A 19163-nucleotide genomic window follows, 5' to 3' on the forward strand; every position below is an offset into this window, starting at 1 on the left:
TGAAACTAAGGAGGTCTGAGTAGAAAATTACTGTCATTTTTATTACAAGGACCAGAGGGAAAAGAAAGTCAGAGAGGTTAAGTGGTTCCCAGAGCCATGTAGCTCCAGTAGAGGAAGTAGAGGCAGGACAGAAACCCTAAACCTATCAGGCTCCAATGCTTGCACTGTGTCGACTATGCTAACCATCTACCAACATGGTTCCTGCCCTTGAAAACCTGGGTCTCTTAGTGAGACTAACAAGTATGCGGTTACAGTAGAAACACATGAATTCCAACACAGAAATATACCAGGAGAAAACAGAAAACAGAGATCTGTTAAATGAAATACAATTTATAATTAAAAGAACAATAGCATTATTCCTTTCTTAATGAGTTTTCTAGTAGTTTAACTCTATACTTATTTTATTATCCTCCTCATCAAAATACTTTACTGTGTTTATGAGCCCTTGGGTGACGTGGTTCACTGACATACAGAGTTAATTCCATAAAGTGATAGAAAAAACCAGAATGGCACAAATCCCTGTAAATAAGATACATGCTTTTATGCAATTTTTGCCCTTTAATCAGCTTTAACTAACTTTCTAATGTTAAATCAATGCTATATTCTTAGGATTAAGTCAATAGGATAACTAAATTGTATCTTTTTTATATACACTATGGGATCCGGCCTACTAAAATTTTTAGGAGTTTTCATCCATGTTCATCAGTGAGATTTGGTTTATGATTTGCCTTCTAGAACTAACTTTGTCAGATTTTGATATTAAGATTATGACAGCTGCTGTATTCAATAATTTCTATAAGATTGGAATTTTTGCTTGACTGTTGATAGAACTTGTTTCTAAATTCATCTAGCCTGGTAGTTTCTTTATAAGAAGAATTTTTAAATATTTTGAGAGAGAGAGAGAAAGCATGTGCAAGCAGGGGAAGGGCAGAGAGAGAGAGAGAGAGAGAGAGAGAGAGAGAGAGAATCCCAAGCAGGTTCCACACTGTCAGCACAGAGCCCGACATGGGTCTTGAACCCACAAATGGTGAGATCATGACCTGAGCTGAAATCAAGACTTGGATGCTAAACCAACTGAGCCACCCAGGCGCCCCAAATACAGCCTAAATTTCTAAAATTGGTTACAGACTATTCAGATATTCTTTTCTTCAAATCAGTTTTTTTAAAATAACAACTTCATAGAGACATGCCATACAGTCACCCACTTAAAAGCATACAATTCAGTGGTTTCTAGTAAATCAGAGTTTTACAAACACTGCCACTATCCAATTCCAGAACATTTTCATCACTCCAAAAAGAAACCCTGCAACCATTAGCAGCCACTTACCCTTTCCTCTTAGTCCCCAACCCTAGGCAACCACCCAAACACTTTCTCTCCATAGAGAGAAAGTGCCTATTCTGCACATTTCATATAAATGGAATCATATAGTATATGGTCTTTTGTGACTGGCTTCTTATAATATTTTCATGTTTCATCCATGTTGCAACATGTAGCAGTACTCCATTTTTTTTATTGCCAAAATTTTCATTGTATGGATATACCACCTTTGGTTTGTCTCACTTGATGGACATTTGAGATGTTTTTACTTTTTGGCCGTTGTAAGTAATAGTGCTCTGAGCATTTATGTACAAGTTTTTGTGTGGACATATGTTTTCATTACTCTTGGGACTTATACCTAGTTGTGGAAATGCTGGGTCATAACTCTATGTTTGTTTGTTTGTTTGTTTATAATTTTAGAGAGAGAGGGGCGTGTGGGTGGCTCAGTCTGTTAAGTGTCCAGCTTTGGCTCAGGTCATGATCTCACGGTTTGTGGGTTCAAGCCCTGTGTTGTGCTCTGTGCTGACAACTCAGAGCCTGGAACCTGCTTGGATTCTCTGTCTCCCTCTCTCTGCCCCTCCCCTGCTCGCACTCTCTCTATCTCTCAGAAATAAACATTAAAAAATTTTTTAAAAATATAATTTGAGAGAGAGTGAGCGAGCAGGAGTAGAGCAGAGAGAGAGAGAATCCCAAGCAGACTCCAAGCTCAGCACAGAGCCTGACATGGGGCTTGATCCCACAACACTGGGATCATGACCTGAGCCTAAATCAAGAGTCAAACACTCAGCTGACTGAACTGCCAAACTACCATTATATGTTCCTGTGTTCCACTATCTGAGGGTTCCAATTTCCCCACATCCTCCTCACCAACACTTGTTATTGTACATCTTTTTCATTATAGCCATCTTAGTTGGGGGTGAAGAGATATCTCTCTGTAGTTTTTTCATTTTCCTGATGGCAAAAGATATTGAGCACCTTTTCATGTGTTATAGGCCATTTGTGTACTGTCTTTAGAGAAATGTCTGTTCGAGTCCTTTGACCATTTTTAAATTGGGTTGTCCTTTAATTATTGAGTTTTAAGAGTTGTTTACATATTCTCATTTTTTTAAATGTTTATTTGAGAGAGAGAGAGCGCGCATGAACTGGGGAGGGGCAGAGAGAAAGGGAGAAACAGAGTCTAAAGCAGGTTCCAGGCTCTGAGCTGTCAGCATAGAGCCGACGCAGGGCTTGAACCCACGAACTGGAAGATCATGACCTGAGCAGAAGTCAGACGCTTAACCAAGTCACTGGGACATCCCAGAGTTGTTTATGTATTGTAGATGCAAGTCCCTTAGCAGATATGATTTGCAAAAAAAACTTCCCATTCTGTGGCTTTTTTCATGTTCTTGATAAGTGTTTTTGAAGCAGTTTTTAATTTTGATGATGTTGCCTTCGTCCATTTTTGTTTGCTTGTTTCCTTATATTCAAATTCCAGTTAGTTAACATACAGTGTTATATTAGTTTCAGGTGTACAATATAGTGATTCAACACTTCCACACATCATCCACTGCTCATCACAAGTGCACTGCTTAATCCCCATCACCCATTTCACCCTCCCCCCTCCTGCCCACATATTTCTGTTGTTGCTTGTGTTCCTGGTTTATATCTAAGAAATCATTGTTTAATCCAAGGTCACAAAGATTTACACTTGTTTCCTTCTAATAATTTTATAATTTTTAGCTCTTACATTTAGGTCTTGATCCATTTGGAATTAAATTTATTTATTTTGAGAGGCAGGGAGGGGCAGAGAGAGGGGGAGAGAGAGAATCCCAAGCAAGTTCCATGCTCAGCCTGACGTGGGGCTCGATCTCACAACCATGAGATCATGACCTGGGCTGAAAACCAGAGTTGGATGCTTAACCAGTTGAGCCACTCAGGTGCCCTGGAATTAATTCTTTTTAATGGTTATTTATCTTTAAGAGAGAAAGCAAGTGAGAGAGGACAGAGAAAAGGGGGACAGAGTATCTGAAGTGGGCTTCGAGCTGACAGAGAGCCTGACACAGGGCCTGAACCCACAAACCACAAGGTCATGACCCAAGCCGAAGTTAGACGCTCAACTGATTGAGCCACCCAGGTGCCCCTGGAATTAATTTTTTTATACGGTGTGAAATAGGGGTTCAATTTCATTCTTTTCAATTCCATCCAATTGTCCTAGCATCATTTATGGAAAAGACTATCCTTTTCCCATTGAATTGTCCTGGCAATCTTGTAAAAAATCAGTTGACTATAAATGTGAGAGTTTATTTTCTAGACCCTCAATTCCATTGCATTGATCTATAGGTCTATTCTTATGCCATGTTGTAGCTTTGTATTGTTTTGAAATTGTGAAGTGTGAATCCTCTTTTTTTTTTCCAAAATTATTTTGGCTATTTTGGGCTCCTTGAATTTCCATATGAATTTTAGGATCAGCTGGTCATTTTCTGCAAAAAAAGCCAGCTGGAATTTTGATAAGGAAAGCATTGAATCTGTAGATCATTTTGGGAGTATTGCTATTTTAATAATGCAATGTTAAATCTTTTGGCCCATAAACACAGGAGGTCTTTGCATTTACTTAGGTCTTCTCTTATGTCTTTCAACAATGTTTTGTAGGTTAGAGTATAAGTTTTGCACTTATTTGTTAAATTTATTCCTAAGTATTTTAGACTTTTGATGTCTTCAGTCAGTTTTAATAAGCTCCGCTTTTGTAGGTATTCATTTCATCAAAATTTTCCAATTTATTGTCATACTTAAGTTATTTAGAATAGTCTTGAATTAGTGTTCAACCAGAGAAATAGAAGCAGCAGGAGAAATTAAAAGATTTATTGCAAGGAATTCATTCACACATTGTGGAGGCTGGAAGACAAAGTGTGAAACCCCAGATCCACAGGGTAGACCTCCAAGAACGGCAGGCAAGAAATCTGGCTTGAGCCGAAACTGCTGTCTACAGGTATAACTTCTCCCTCAGGAAAGCCTCAGTTCTGCTTTTTAGTCTTTCAAATGATTGAATCAAGCCCACCCATATTATCTTGGATCATCTTACTTCAAGTCACCAGATTATGGAATTTAATATAATCTCTAATATACTTTCATAGGTTATACTAATGTACTAACATAGGTTAGTGTTTCATTGAATAACTGGCAACTGTGGCTAAGCCAATTGACAAATAAAACTGATTGTGATAGGCCTATGAAAAATCTGTACCATCTGTAGTTAATAAATTCCTCTTCATTCCTAGTATCACTTATCTGTGCTTTTCATCATGATTAATCTTGCCAAGTATTTTTCTAACTTGCGTCTTTCAAAGAACCAACTTTTGGCTGATTCCATTATGTTTATTTTCAATTCCATCACTTGTTGCCTCTTATGATACAGTTCCAGAGAAGGGAGAAATTGGTATCAACCATTAGTCCATTCCAGCAAAAGGCCACACTTAAAATTTTAGGCTTAAATTCTTTTCTTTTTTTTTTTTTAAACACTTCTTGGGATCTATGTGAAAGAAAAGCACATGCACAGAAAAAAGCCTAATGACATATATCAAAATGTTAAGGGGTTATCTCTGGGTATTAGGATTGGGGATGATGTTTTTCCTCATTCTTCCTGTATTTAATATGTACTTTTATAGTAATGTGTACATATGTATAATTGCTATGTTATACACCTGAAACTAATATAATACTGTGTCAGTTGTACTTCAACTAAAAAAGTATTATTTCTAATTAAATGTGATGCAGGACTATTTTATTTTTTAATGTAGGTTTCTTGATTGATCCTAGATTGGGGCGGGGAGGCTAAATGGTACTTTGGGGGAAATTTTAATACGAAATGCATGTTAGGCAATAATATTCTTCTCTTAAATTTCTGTGGCATAATAATGATATTGTGGTTATGTAGAAGTATGTCTCTTTTTAGGGGACACATGTTGAGGTACTGAGGGGTAAAATGTCATGATGCATATTTCAAATGACTTGAGAAAAACACTATTTATAAAGCATGTATAGCAAAATGTCAACAATAAGTCAATCTAGATAGAGGGTGTATGTATGTTCACTATACTACTTTAAATTTTCCAAAATAAAAATGGGAGAAAATTATATACTTCTATAATAAAGCAGTTGGAGGACAACAAAGGCCCATAAGAAACCAGTCACTGATGAAGATACTTTCTACATGGATGGATCTCATCCTTTTGTCTTCAGGGATCTGTTCCATGTTAATGCTAGTGGCTCACCACAGGCTGCTGCACCGACCGGAGAGGCTGTAGAGTACCACAGCCCCCGGAGTTGGCAGGCCTAACTCAGTGCTCACTAACTTGCTCTCTGGAATAATCAGATGATGCCCTTTTGATGACTGTGAAGTATTAAAATTACCTCCTTTTTGAAAAGTCTTTACTACCAGTGAATGAAATTAAGCAAATGGCAATATTCAACAGCACAGAATAAGCTCAGAATAGGCAATATTACTGACATCATGATGGTGGCTAATATATTCATTTATTTCCACTTTCCCACCATTAAGCACTAATTCTCTGGAAAAGCAGTTTTTTTTTTGTTTTTTTTTTTTTTTTAGGGTTTAATCATATACAGCAAAGGAATAAGGATAAGGTCTTGGTTTCAAAGTTCTGATTTACGAGTTAAACCAAGTCAATACAAAAATGTTCCTGTGCTTGCTATGGCATATACAAAAATGCTCCTTCAACCAAATAAAACTAGGGGACTAAAAACACTTTTTGCAAATCCGTGGTATTATCAGGTTCCTATAGATCTACAATATAACACTGAAGGATTATATCCTATGTACAATAAGCAAGTTGAGGAAATAACAATACATGTCTACTAACACCCTTTCCAAAGTATTATAAATAAACTTTTACTTCAGGATCTTGAAATAAAAATTCATACAGTATTCACAATGAAACCCAAAGATAAAGCAAGATGAAATAGTCAATAGCATGATTAAGAATGGCTGACATTTGGGGCGCCTGGGTGGCTCAGTCGGTTGGGCGTCCGACTTTGGCTCAGGTCATGATATCGTGATTTGTCACGCGATTTGTGAGTTCGAGCCCTGTGTCCAGCTCTGTGCTGACAGGAGCCTGGAGCCTGATTCAGATTCTGTGTCTCCCCCTCTCTCTGCCCCTCCCATGCTCTTGCTCTGTGTTTCTCTTTAATAAATAAACATTAAAAAAAAAAATAGCTGACATTTATAGAAAACATTACTATGTACCAGGAATTAAGTGCTTTTATCTCATTTAATTCTCATTAACAATGCTATGAAGTAAAATTATTAAAACCATTTTACAGATGAGTGGTCAAAGGCTAGAAATTTGCCCAAGGTTCATTCAGCTGGTACATACCATAGTGGGTCTTCAGACCCAAGTAGTTTGGCTTTGAAATCTGTGCTCCTAACCATTGTGCTATAATATCTCTCTATACCAGCCACTAATTAAAACATCAGAAATGTATTCCTTCCTAACCTTGGTCATCGTGAGATAAGGAGTATCTTTGGCTTCTACATATCTAAATTTTCAACATATTATATTCCTTCCAACATATAAAACCATTCTCATCCTGAGCCACCTGATTTTATTTTACTACAACCCGCCCCTGACTCTGCCAAGCCCACCCCTGCATTCTGCCCTCATTAAGTGGCTGCATTTGCATTAAGCTCTGCCTAGAATAATAACAAAAAATGTATGAAATATTTAAATCTTATTTGTTCAAAATAAAAGGAGTTACTTTCCCTCTTTACTCTCATATCAAGGCTTCGAAGACTTGCTCAGGAAAATACTGCTGATGTTGATAATCAGAGGATCTTACCAGGGGCACATTATGCCCCGGGATGAAAAACTTTCAAAACCGTCCTCCATCTTTTCTCTTCTGTGTGTTATGATGTGTAGCAGGATGGGGGTGATGGTAGAAATTATGGTAATAAATGTAAACTATGTTTTCTAGAAACATTTTCATTTCATGGAAGAATGATAAGACCACAGCAAACTATGGGGTGCCTGGGTGGCTCAGTAGGTTAAGGCTCTGACTTCGGCTCAGGTCATGGTCTCACGGTTTGTGAGTTCAAACCCCGCATCAGGCTCTGCGCTGACAGCGGAGAGCCAGGAGCCTATTTCAGATTCTGTGCCTCCCTATGTCTCTCTCTGCTCTCCCTCCCTTGCTCACACTCTGTCTCTCTCTCAAAAATAATAAACATTAAAAAAAAAAAAAGACCACAGCAAACTAAATTTGGAAATGTGAAAGTCTTATTTTTTTAAAAACCAGGCTATACAAAGACAACTGAAAGCCATACATGAAGAAATTTCCAAAACAAACAAATGAAAAAAATCACACCTACAAAATTATTTACATGTTGAGGGCCCATATTAAAAAACATGGTCCCCAGTCCAATATAGACATAGAGAAACAGTCTACGGTAACACACCTGGAAGAGGATTTCTGTAGTACTTCCCAGTATACGACACAAACCAAATGAGGAAACCCCTTGAAGATACTTCAATGTTCAGAGGTTTTAAGACCTTGGCTTTGATGATTTTGAAGGTACGAAACAAAATCAAACTGGCTTCCACTGTGGCATGCCAGTGGCTTCAAGTCAGTGCCTACAATCATAATGCTTCTGAATGGCCTTCTATTTGGGGGCAGAGCAATCTGTAGGCATGAAGGTTTTTACACACTCCCTGTTACTATATTACCTTAATAAAGACAAAAAGTTGTCATTAAACTCTTTTAAAAATATATAACGAATTTTCTAAAGATAACATTTTTTTTAAGTCCAGATTCATCAATGATGAGTAAAAAATCTATTACTTCCCTAAGGTCATTTCCTTAACTCTGTCTATTCCTGCTTAAATGCAAAAGCTGATAGTTTCTGATTGGTAGACAGATCTAAAGGTTTTTGCTTTTTTGGCAAATTCAGATTCTCCTTTGCTTTTTCTTTCTGGTTTTCAGTTTCATGACTTTCATCAATCACACGTTTTCGCTTCTTTGCTTCAGCTCCATCACTTGTAGTACCTCCTTTGGCCTTGGTAGCCCATGCCTTTGTAAAAATATGGGAGAAAAGATTTTTAGGCAATAACAAAGAACTAGGAAGGAAATGATTTTCTCACTTTTTTAGGTAACAATCCTGTATATAAAAAGCAGCATTAAAAAAAAAAAAAGCAGGGGCGTCTGGGTGGCTCAGTCTCCACCACCTCATGCTCTGTCTCTCTCTCAAAAATAAACATTAAAGGGGCGCCTGGGTGGCGCAGTCGGTTAAGCGTCCGACTTCAGCCAGGTCACGATCTCGCGGTCCGTGGGTTCGAGCCCCGCGTCGGGCTCTGGGCTGATGGCTCAGAGCCTGGAGCCTGTTTCCGATTCTGTGTCTCCCTCTCTCTCTGCCCCTCCCCCGTTCATGCTCTGTCTCTCTCTGTCCCAAAAATAAGTAAACGTTGAAAAAAAAAATAAAATAAACATTAAAAAAATTTTTTTTAATTAAAAAAAAGCATGATTAGTACTTGAATTGTTAAGCTAATCATTAAGGATTCTCATTGTTAACAAATGTCTTATTAATTGCAGAGCAGGTTAAAAAATTTATGTCTACCTCTGTAATATTTCAACCTAAACTCTGCTTATATTTAACCATATTAAGTGCAAAATATATAACTGCAGGTACTTTTTTAAAAATGAAACTTTTTATTTTGAGATTTTTTCATATGCAGTTGTAGGAAATAATACAGAAGGATCTCATGTACTCTTTCCCCAGTTTCCCCCAATCATAGCATCTTCCAAAGCTAATATATCACAACCAGGGTACTGACATCAATACAATCCTCCCATTTTTACTTCTACTCATTTGTGTGTATGTGTGTATGCATATTTAATTCCCATGTAGGCTCCACATTCAAGATACAAAACAGTACCATAACCAGAAGGATCCCTCATGTTGTTCCTCCAACCTACATTTCTCATCCAGGCCCCAACTCCTGGTAATTAGTTCTCTGTTCTTCATCCCTATCACTCTGTCACTTCAGGAATGACATTTCAGATACTCTTTTGGGGCTGGCTTTATTCAATTAAGCACAAGAACCTTAAAAAGTTCAGTCATTTCCATCTGTCTCCTAAATCTTTTTTTTTTTTTTTTTTTTTTTAATTAGAGAGAGAGAGAGCAAGAGCGTGTGCATGAGGTGGGGAGAGGGGCAGAGGGAGAGACACGGAATCTCAATCCCAATGCAGGGCTCGATCTCACAACCCTGGGATCATGACCTGAGCCAAGATAAATATTGGACGCTCAACTGACCGAGTCACTTAAATCTATTTTAATATGTAATAGTTCCTCCTTCTTTCACTTTATTTCCTTTCCATTTATTTACTATAGAAAAGAGACCCTTTGGAGCTGCAGAATTTCTCACATTAACAGACTGGATTAAGGTTTAACTTAAAAATACTGATTACATTTTCAAATATTCAAAAACACAATCACATTTTTTACTGCATAAGATCATTTAGATACCATTTATCTAATTCTTTATTATCCTTTTATAAAGTCTTACAAAAAATGAGAAATACAAAGTTGCCAATGAGATTCTAAATAGGCTTGAGGTGGTTGGACCAGTTTCTAGCTTCCTCATTTTGTAATAGCTTTATTCTTAAAATTCAGTTTATCAAGGCAAGTATCTATTTCACCAGGTGAATACTGCATGCCCATGCCGCATACTGCATCCCTGGGGAAATGATATCTGAGGATTTAATTGATATACCACACACATTCCTTCCCCTTGCAACAGAAAGCTGCTCCTAGCCCTCCCTCATAAGGCAGAAATTTATACAAGGGGCAATAAGGTACCAGCCACCTGTCCTAATTTCCACATGAAAGGCTAGAACAGAACACCAGGTCTTCCACTGCCCGAAAAGCAGTACTCTCACTTTGACTTTGTTTTTGTTTTTTTGTTTTTTAAAGTAAGCTCTATGCTCAATGTGGGCCTTGAACTCACAACCCTGAGATTAAGAGTCACATGCTCTATCGACTGAGCCAACCAGGTACCCCAGTATTCTCATTTTATATTCAATGTGGAAGTAAATAGCATTTTAAAAAATTCTGCTTTTTAAAGAAATTTTTTAAGTTTATTTATTTATTTTGAGAGAGAGGTAAAGAGAGAGAGTGAGTGCAAGCAGGGAAGGGGCAGAGAGAGAGAATCCCAAGTACCCTAAGGTAGTAGTCCAAACATGTATATTTAATTTCATTTTTACTTCTTAATTTTATTTGCTTTTGATTTGTAAGTAATGTACTTTTTCTTGGGGTATCCTCCTAACTTACAACATGCAGGAACTTATACAGATATAAACAGTACATATGCCCCAAATTTAACCATTAGCACTAATAACTATTACACATCCATATGTTTAGAACTAACATTTCAGTTATTTAATTTCCTCTCCATCAAGAGTTTACCAGAATATATGCAATTTCCAGAACAGAAAAAGGCATTTTCTATAAGAATTTTTAAGACCTAGGGGGCACCTGGGTGACTTAGTCGGTTAAGTGACCAACTTTCGGTTTTGGCTCAGATCATGATCTCATGGGTTCATGAGTTCAGGTCCATGTCAGGCCTTGCGCTGACAGTGCTGGGCCTCCTTGGGATTCTCTCTCTCTGCCCTTCCCTGCTTGTGCTCGCTCTCTCTCTTTCTCAAAATAAATAAACAAATTTGAAAAAAATAAAAACAAAAAACCCCTGGGAATTTACTAAGATCTCAATCTCAGCAAAATTATTCTTACCTTCCTTTCTTCAGGTGACAATACTCTAAATCGAATCATTCCTTCTTTTATTATGTCTGCTTCATCTGAAAAGTCAGGATTGTCAGACAAAATATTACTTCTGTTTTCTTCCAGCCACATCTGGAACCCAGTCTTTGGCCTAAAATAGCAATTATTGAAAAAATTTCATACTTAAGAAACAGTTTAAAGTGCTTTATGATTTTTCAGGTTAGTAATTAACCATTAGTCTTTGCATACCTATATATACTAAGAAAGACACAATTAATTACACTTGTTAATATTCATACTACATATTACCTAAAACTGCTTGAAGACGATGGAAATAATGAACTGAAAAACCCCTTGTAAGATCAATTCCAAGGGTTTACTCACATATGTATTTTCCAAGTGGAGCAACCATGAACTCTGCACTTTCAGCTCCTTTTTGGAATGCTGACAGGCTCAAGGTCTCCAGTTTCACTCAGCCCCTCTGGCCCAGTAAAATTCTTCCAATCCTTGGTGGGTTCTTTCTCCATTTCCAAAACCAGCTATCTTTAATTTTTACTTTTCTCAAGCTCCTATCCCATCCCCTCACCATTGCTCTCACAGATGACCTGGGCGTGTATGTCCTTTCTCATATAATTATTATGTAAAGCATACACACAGCATACTTATCAATTTCATTAGACTTGACTTTTTTTTATGTTTATTTATTTTTGAGAGACAGAGACAGACCCTGAGTGGAGGAGGGGCAGAGAGTGGGGGAGTCACAAAATCCAAAGCAGGCTCCAGGCTCTGAGCTGTCAGCATGAGCCCAATGTGGGGCTCAACTCACAAACCATGAGATCATGACCTGAGCCAAAGTCAGATGCCTAACTGACTGAGCCACTCAGATGCCCCTAGACTTTGCTTTTGACACAAATTATCTTTAGGTCACAAGTGAAGATTTAATGCAAACATTTAATATTTACTGAGCACTTACTATCTGCTAGGCATTGTTCTAAATACTTTGTGTGTATTACCTCATTTCATCTATCATAACCCTATGAGGGTAGGTGCAATTACTATCTCTATTCCATAGAGGAGGAAGTCAAGGCTCAGAAATGTGAGATAACTTAGGGGCACCTGGGTGGCTCAGTTGGTTAAGTGTCTGACTTCAGCTCAGGTCATGATTTCACGGTTCGTGAGTTTGAGCCCCATGTTAGGCTCTGTGCTGACAGCTCAGAGCCTGGAGCCTGCTTTGGATTTTGTCTCCCTCTCTCTCTGCCCACCCCCGCTTGGGCTCCATCTCTCTCTCTCTCTCAAAAATGAATAAATATTAAACAAATTAAAAAAAAAAAAGAAAAGAAATGTGAAATAACTTACTCTAGGTCACACAGATAGCCAAAGGCAGACCTGGGATTTAATACCTTGGCAGTTTGACTGCAGAGTCCCCATACTTCACACAACAGCTGTACTGGCCCTTACTACACTGTAACCAAATGGATCTTGAATAACAAATTTAAATATACAGCAAAAATTAGTGGCAAAAATACCAGAGGAAAATGTTTATGATAAAATTTTATTTTACTTATTTTTAAACATTTATTTATTTATAAAGTTTATTTTTGAGAGTGACAGAGTGCGAGCAGGGGAGGTGCAGAGAGAGGGAGACACAGAATCTGAAACAGGCTCCAAGCTCTGAGCTGTCAGCACAGAGCCCGACGCAGGGCTCGAACTCACGGACTGCGAGATCATGACCTGAGCCGAAGTCGGACACTCAACCGACTGAGCCACCCAGGCACCCCTATGATAAAATTTTAAATGGAAACAAGACCACAGGTTGTAACATTCCATCTCTGATGCAGAGCCCACTAAATGTAGAATCTTAATTTTAATAAAAAAGATTTAAAAAATTATCTTTATGAGTAATTGAGGGATTTTTGTCTAAATTTTTTAATTTTTAGAAAAACAAGCTATAAAAAATATTACTAGCATTGCCTAATTTGTGGAAATATACAAATTTCAAGTAATCTTAATATAATTCTACTTCCAGAAAAATAATAGAACAAATCAAAACAAATGGTAAACAAAGTTTCTTGAATTTCCTGAAATTAATAAACATTCATTTTAATCAAACTTGAAGCAATGTCACAAATCTAGCTAACAGCAGGCAATCTCCCTGCCCCTAAACAGCTGTTTTTCAAAAGAAAAACAAAATTGAACATTTCTCTTCTGATTCAGTATATCAGTACTCATGACAAAATATTTGGTTAAACAGTTATAACTCCTTAATGACATTCCAATTAAATAAGTTTTCTGTATTGAAAGTACAAAAAATTGAATCTTCTTAAATAAAACCTTCACTGCTTAATACCTAATTTGAATTCAGGGCAAAACAGAAAAAATAAAAACCAAAGCTACCCCTCAAATTAAACTGGTTAACATGAAGGATGCCTGCTAGCTCAATCGGTAAAGCATATGGCTCTTGATATCGGGGCTAGGAGTTCGAGCCCCACGTTGGGTGCAGAGATTACTTAAAAATAGACTCTTTAAAAAAGTAGATAGATAAATAAACTGGTTAACAGGAGATATTCAATGATAAAAATGAAATGGTGACTTTTTCTTTTTAACTGAGGCATTAAAGTTTTTTTAAAAATGTTTATTTTTAAGAGAGAGAGTGCGAGTATGGGAGGGGCAGAGAGAGAGGGAGACACAGAATCCGAAGCAGGCTCCAGGCTCCAAACTGTCAGCACAGAGCCCAATGCGAGGCTCGAACCCATGAATGGTGAGATCATGACCTGAGCCAAAGTCTGATGCTTAACCTACTGAGCCACCCAGGCACTCCTTAACTGATGCATTTTAAATAAACCCAGCATTTAGAGAGATCACGAAATGGAACATATTGCACTGGCAAACAAATAGGATACAGGCAAATAGGAACTCATTGCTGGAGGTATAGAAAATGATACAAGATTAATGGAGAAAAATTTGGCAATGTCTATTGGAATTACAAGTGCACATTAACTTGAATCATACAGATATCCATCTTATGGCTATATGTGTATGTGAGAAATGCCATTCATATAAAGTAATTCATTGCAGTACTACTTGTACTCTAGCAAAAGACCAGCAATCACCTTCTGTCCACCAGTAGAGAACTGAATAAATTATGGCATATCCATTCAATGGATATAAAAAGATTAAATAAACTGTGTAGTAATATGAGATGATCTGCAAAAGCTGCTATGTGAAAAAATAGTAATGTACACAACAATGTGTATGCTACCATTTCTGTTAAAATAAACAGATAAATACAAGTGTTTGAACACTTACAGAACAATTCTGGAGGGCTATGTAAGAAATTTGTTGTAGTGACTATTTGTAAAGAGGGGAACTGAGTGGATATGGAAGATATTTATTCTTTATCAGACTTTCTTTTGTATCCTTTCACTGCTTCTCCCACTTAACTATATTTAGTTTAAAACAAAAGAAGAATTATACAATATATGTTTTAAATTTTAATTTAAAACAATTTAAAGCACAATACAATTTATTTTATTTTTAAATTTTTTTTACGTTTATTTTGAGAGACAGAGTGAGAGAGAGCATGAGCATGGGAGGGGCAGAGGGAAGAGGAGACACAGAATCTGAAGCAGGCTTCAGGCTCCGAGCTATCAGCACAGAGCCCGATGCGGGGCTCGAACCCACCAACTGTGAGATCATGACCTGAGTCGAAGTAGAACGCCCAACCGACTGAGCCACCCAGGCACCCCGTAAAACATAGTACAATTTAAAACACATATATACTTATCAGAGCATACTTAAGTATTAAGTAGACATTAACCAATATTTACGGCCTCCTTAAAGTTATGTATTCAGGGATGCCTGGGTGGCTCAGTCAGTTAAGCATCCAACTCTTGATCTCAGTTCAAGTCATGATCTCATGGTTATGAGATTGAGCCCCGTGTTGGGCTCTGTGCTGGGCAAGAAGCCCGCTTAAGATTCTCCCTCCCTCAGGGCACCTGGGTGGCTCAGTTGGTTAAGCATCAGATTTCAGCTCAGATCATGATTTCACACTTTCTGAGTTCAAGCCCTGCATCGGGCTCTGTGCTGAGAGCTCAGAACCTGGAGCCTGCTCTGGATTCTGTGTCTCCCTTTCTCTCTCTGTCCCTCCCCTGTTCTCTTGCATGCTCTCTCTCTCTCTCCCAAAAATAAGTAAATATTTTAAAAAATTTAAAAAAAAAGTATTCTCCCTCCCTCCCTCTCTCTGCCCTTCCCATGCTCTCTCTCAAAATAAATAAATATTAAAAAGAAAGTTATGTGTTCAGAATGTCCACCACCAGTACCAATGTATTATTTGTAACAGTGAACAAGACAGTTGCATAATTTTGTATTGCTGTTTCTGTATGTCTTTTATTGGAATACTGAATCTTGAGAATAATAAATTTATCTATGTACTAACCTTTGGCTTTCAGTGTTTTGAGGACATGGAGCTGGAGTTTCAGATGATGAATTTTTAGGATTTTCTTCACTCGCATCCTCATTCTTATCAGCTTGGGAAGTTCTTTTCTGGAAATAGGATGCTGCAGATGCCTGTAAAAACAAACATAATGAATACTGCAACAAAAATCTAGTACAATTTTATACACTACAATCAAGTTTTGAAAAATGTGGAAAAATATTTATAATTATTTAGTATTCTTATACCAACATGTGAAGTCCTGAAGTTCTCAGTTGAATATAAAGATGCCTATAGACATAAAACCCAAAAAAACTATTACTTCAAATTCCATGTTTTCTAAATGAATAAAATTATATAAAATGGAAAAGATAAAAGATCTATTATACTAATGACAAATGTGAGGTGAAATACCAAATCTGGGATGAAATCTAGAAGGCAAAATCAGAATACGGAAGAAAGAAAGATTGGGGCCGGCATCATCATTAAAAAAAAGATATGCGTCAGAATCATCTGGGAAATTTTTTTAAAAACCAGACAGATGCCTGAGTCTTTGGGGCCTGAGTATACACAGTAAAACCTTGGATTGTGAGTAACTTTTTCTCCAAATGTTTCACAAAATTAGCACACATTTCTAACAAATTTTAACTTGATAAATAAGCAATGTCTTGCAATACAAGTAGTATGTTACACCATGATCACAACTGAGCCAATGTTTTTCTCTCTCTCACTGGCTGCAAGATTGTGTGTGATCATCTTGCGTGCTCAGATGCTCAGTCTCAGGCTGCAGTGTTTGGCAGAAATCAGTGATTTTTCAGAACATAGGAAGGTGCCCACAACTGGCCCTAGTTTATTTTTTGTCACTTCAAAGCACCTGTGGACAGTCCTCCGCTTTTCCATACAAGAGTAAGCTTAGGAATGCTTTGTTTCATTCTAGGCAGGCTGCCTGCAGATATAGACCCTTTCCCCTACTGCCTTATTGATAGTTACATTAAATACAGTGTATGACAAAACTTTATTAATACTGTATGGTAGTCAACATTGTGCAAACGTATACAATGGCCCCCATGAAGAAAGAGATTCCACTGAGCCAACAGATAGCAGTGATTCCATTAATGATAGTGATAGCCGTCCTACACAATAACCCTCTACTCGTCTCCCTCACACCAGCCATGAAGGTTTTCAAAGGTAAGTGCAGGTTAATTTGTTTTTCTTTATACTTTGTATTTTATTTATTATTTTGTATTACAGTACTGTAATCATTTTTATGTGAATGTTTTTGGGTTGTGGAATGAATCATCGGAGTTTCCATTATTTCTTATGGGGGAAATTCGCTTTCATATACAAGTACTTTGGATTACAAGCATGTTTCCAGAACAAATTATGCTTACAAACCAAGGTTTTACTGTATATATTTTAAAAAGTGATTCTGAAGCAAAATCAGATTTGAGAACCACTACCCTCCCTAGGCAATCAATGATAAACAACTGGAGCCTCCTGCCCCATACCTGAAAGAGTGAACAAAAACTAAAGCAAGACAAACAGATCATGTGCTACTTGTTGCTGATGTGGGTAGTTGAAATAGTACCTGCTTAGACTTTGGCTTTGGAACTAGAGGCTTTATAACTGGAGACTTTTCATTATTTGTAGCTCGACTGAGTGCAGATTTCTTGGATGATTTGTTCATATTGTCTAAAATATTAGTAGAACGTGCTGAATTCACTGAAATGGCTGGCTCTTTGGAATTGGCTGATACCTAAAGAGCAAACTACTATTAGCATTTTATGTTTAAAGAAGAAAAACCCCAAGAGATTCATTTTTCCTCTAAATTTCTGTTAAGTCTAGGGGCGCCTGGGTAGCTCAGTTGGTTGAGTGTCCAACTTTGGCTTAGGTCATGATCTCATGGCTCATGGGTCAAGTCCCATGTTGGACTCCCTAGTGTGTCAGCACAGAGCCCGCTTCAGGTCCTCTGTCCTCTCTCTCTCTGCCCCTCCCCAACTCATGCGCTCTCTCTCCCTCTCTCTCAAAAATAAACAAACATTAAAAAAATGTATATTTAAGTGTCTTTTAAGTCTATATTGTGTCACATTTGGAATTGAATACATTTTGTATAATCCATATTAAGACTGACACACATATTAAATATAACACATCCCTAAGAAAAACAGGGACTATCGTTCAAAACCACAGGTATTCAGAAGATAAGTCTTAGCCCAAGCATGAACTAGTGCTGCTTTCAACTGTTTTCACAAAGATCTGTTTCAATCTTTAATGTTTCCAAGTCTGAGGAGGGTCATCTGGTGGTTTGGAAAGATTTCTCTGTATAAAAATGTACTTAAAAACATGTTAAGTATCACTGGAAAGAGTTTACCTTGAAGGGGTTTACTCGTCCTTGGTTGCTAGAGATAACTGCACCTTTCATAAGAAAGAAACCCTCACTTAATAGTGGTAAAACATAGAAGACTTCTGACCTCTGTAATAATAGGTCATTTTAATCTGTATTATATAAAAACAAATGTGCTTTGCAACTTTAGAATTAACAACTCTATATGACCTCCTATCTATTTTCCAAGACAAAATAAAAGTAAAAGCTATTAAATGGAAAGTATCCCAACTTCTCACTATGAAATATATAAACCTGTATAGATCTATCCTTTTCTCCTGTTACCATGGAAGAATGGTGCCTTATTTTAGCTAAGGTTAATAATTCATCTACTTGTGCTCTAGATCCTATCCACTCCTGCTTTGTCAAGAAACTTGTCTTATCGACGGCTATTCCATCTTTGGATTTTTCACTCTTCATTGACTACTCAAGTTTCCTAACAAACAAAAACAAACCCTCTCAATTTCACATCACCTCTAGCCACCATTTATTTCTCCCTCGTCTATACAGTCAAATTCTCAAGAGTTGTCTACATGGTTATTCCCAGTTCCTCACTGCCCCTACATTCCAACATCCACAATTATACAGCTTCCAGCCCTACTACCCTATAGAATTTGTTCTTGCTAAGGACTCAATAAACTCCATTTGGCCAAATCTGGTGGATAGTTTTCAGTCATCATCTTATTTGACCCCCTCAAAAGCATTCTACGTAGCTAAGTGTTCTTTTCTTCTTGACACTGTCTCCTCCTTTTGACTTCTGAGATTCCCCATTCCCACCTCGTTCCTCTTTGATCTCATTCTCTTTTGATGGTTCCTCCTCCTCAACCTCCTGGGCCTAATGTTTAAATGTTGGGGATTCCCTCCCCTAACTGCAATTCTTTGATCTCAAATAAACTCTCATTTGACTCTCAAAAAAAAAAAAAAATGTTGGGGATTCCCTAGGCCTAAACTCACTTTTCTTCTCACTTTATATCCTCATCTATGCCCAGGGTTTAAATTGCTATGGTTATGCCAGTAATTTTCACTTTACATCTCCCTCCCAGACTACTTTTCTAAGCTCCTAACCAAAATATCCAATAGTAATTCATCATCATCATATCAAAATCTGCATTTCCCTAGTGTTTTCTGACTCAGTAAGTGGTTCCATCATTCACTCATGTATTCAAGCTGGAAACTGAGTCTTTCTTTACACCCTAAACTTCCATACTCTCTACATCTTTTTCAGAAACACCTCTTCAATTCTTCTCATTCTTTCATTGGTCACCACCAC

General features: G+C 37.4%; 1 protein-coding gene and 1 long non-coding RNA gene across 5 annotated transcripts in view; one reads left to right on the forward strand and one right to left on the reverse strand.

The window, feature by feature from the left end:
- LOC109500848 overlaps positions 1–19163 on the forward strand; it is a 61585-nt gene that overhangs the window by 31544 nt on the left and 10878 nt on the right. The window lies entirely within an intron of this gene.
- Positions 7567–19163, reverse strand: part of WDHD1 (WD repeat and HMG-box DNA binding protein 1) — a 68299-nt gene continuing 56702 nt past the window's right edge. For 3 of the 4 annotated variants that reach the window (XM_011283237.4, XM_045059936.1, XM_045059935.1), the window contains 5 exons: positions 17882–17925; positions 17099–17266; positions 15514–15644; positions 11091–11229; positions 7567–8375 (listed from right to left, as the gene is read on the reverse strand). In XM_011283237.4, coding sequence (XP_011281539.2) covers positions 8175–8375; positions 11091–11229; positions 15514–15644; positions 17099–17266; positions 17882–17925 — 683 coding nt within the window. In that variant the 3' untranslated portion in view covers positions 7567–8174. Of the gene's footprint in view, positions 8376–11090; positions 11230–15513; positions 15645–17098; positions 17267–17881; positions 17926–19163 lie in introns of those variants that run through there. The other variant, XR_006599607.1, reaches the window with a different exon arrangement.

The sequence above is a fragment of the Felis catus genome, chromosome B3 (assembly GCF_018350175.1).
Source record: "Felis catus isolate Fca126 chromosome B3, F.catus_Fca126_mat1.0, whole genome shotgun sequence".
NCBI lineage: Eukaryota > Metazoa > Chordata > Mammalia > Carnivora > Felidae > Felis > Felis catus.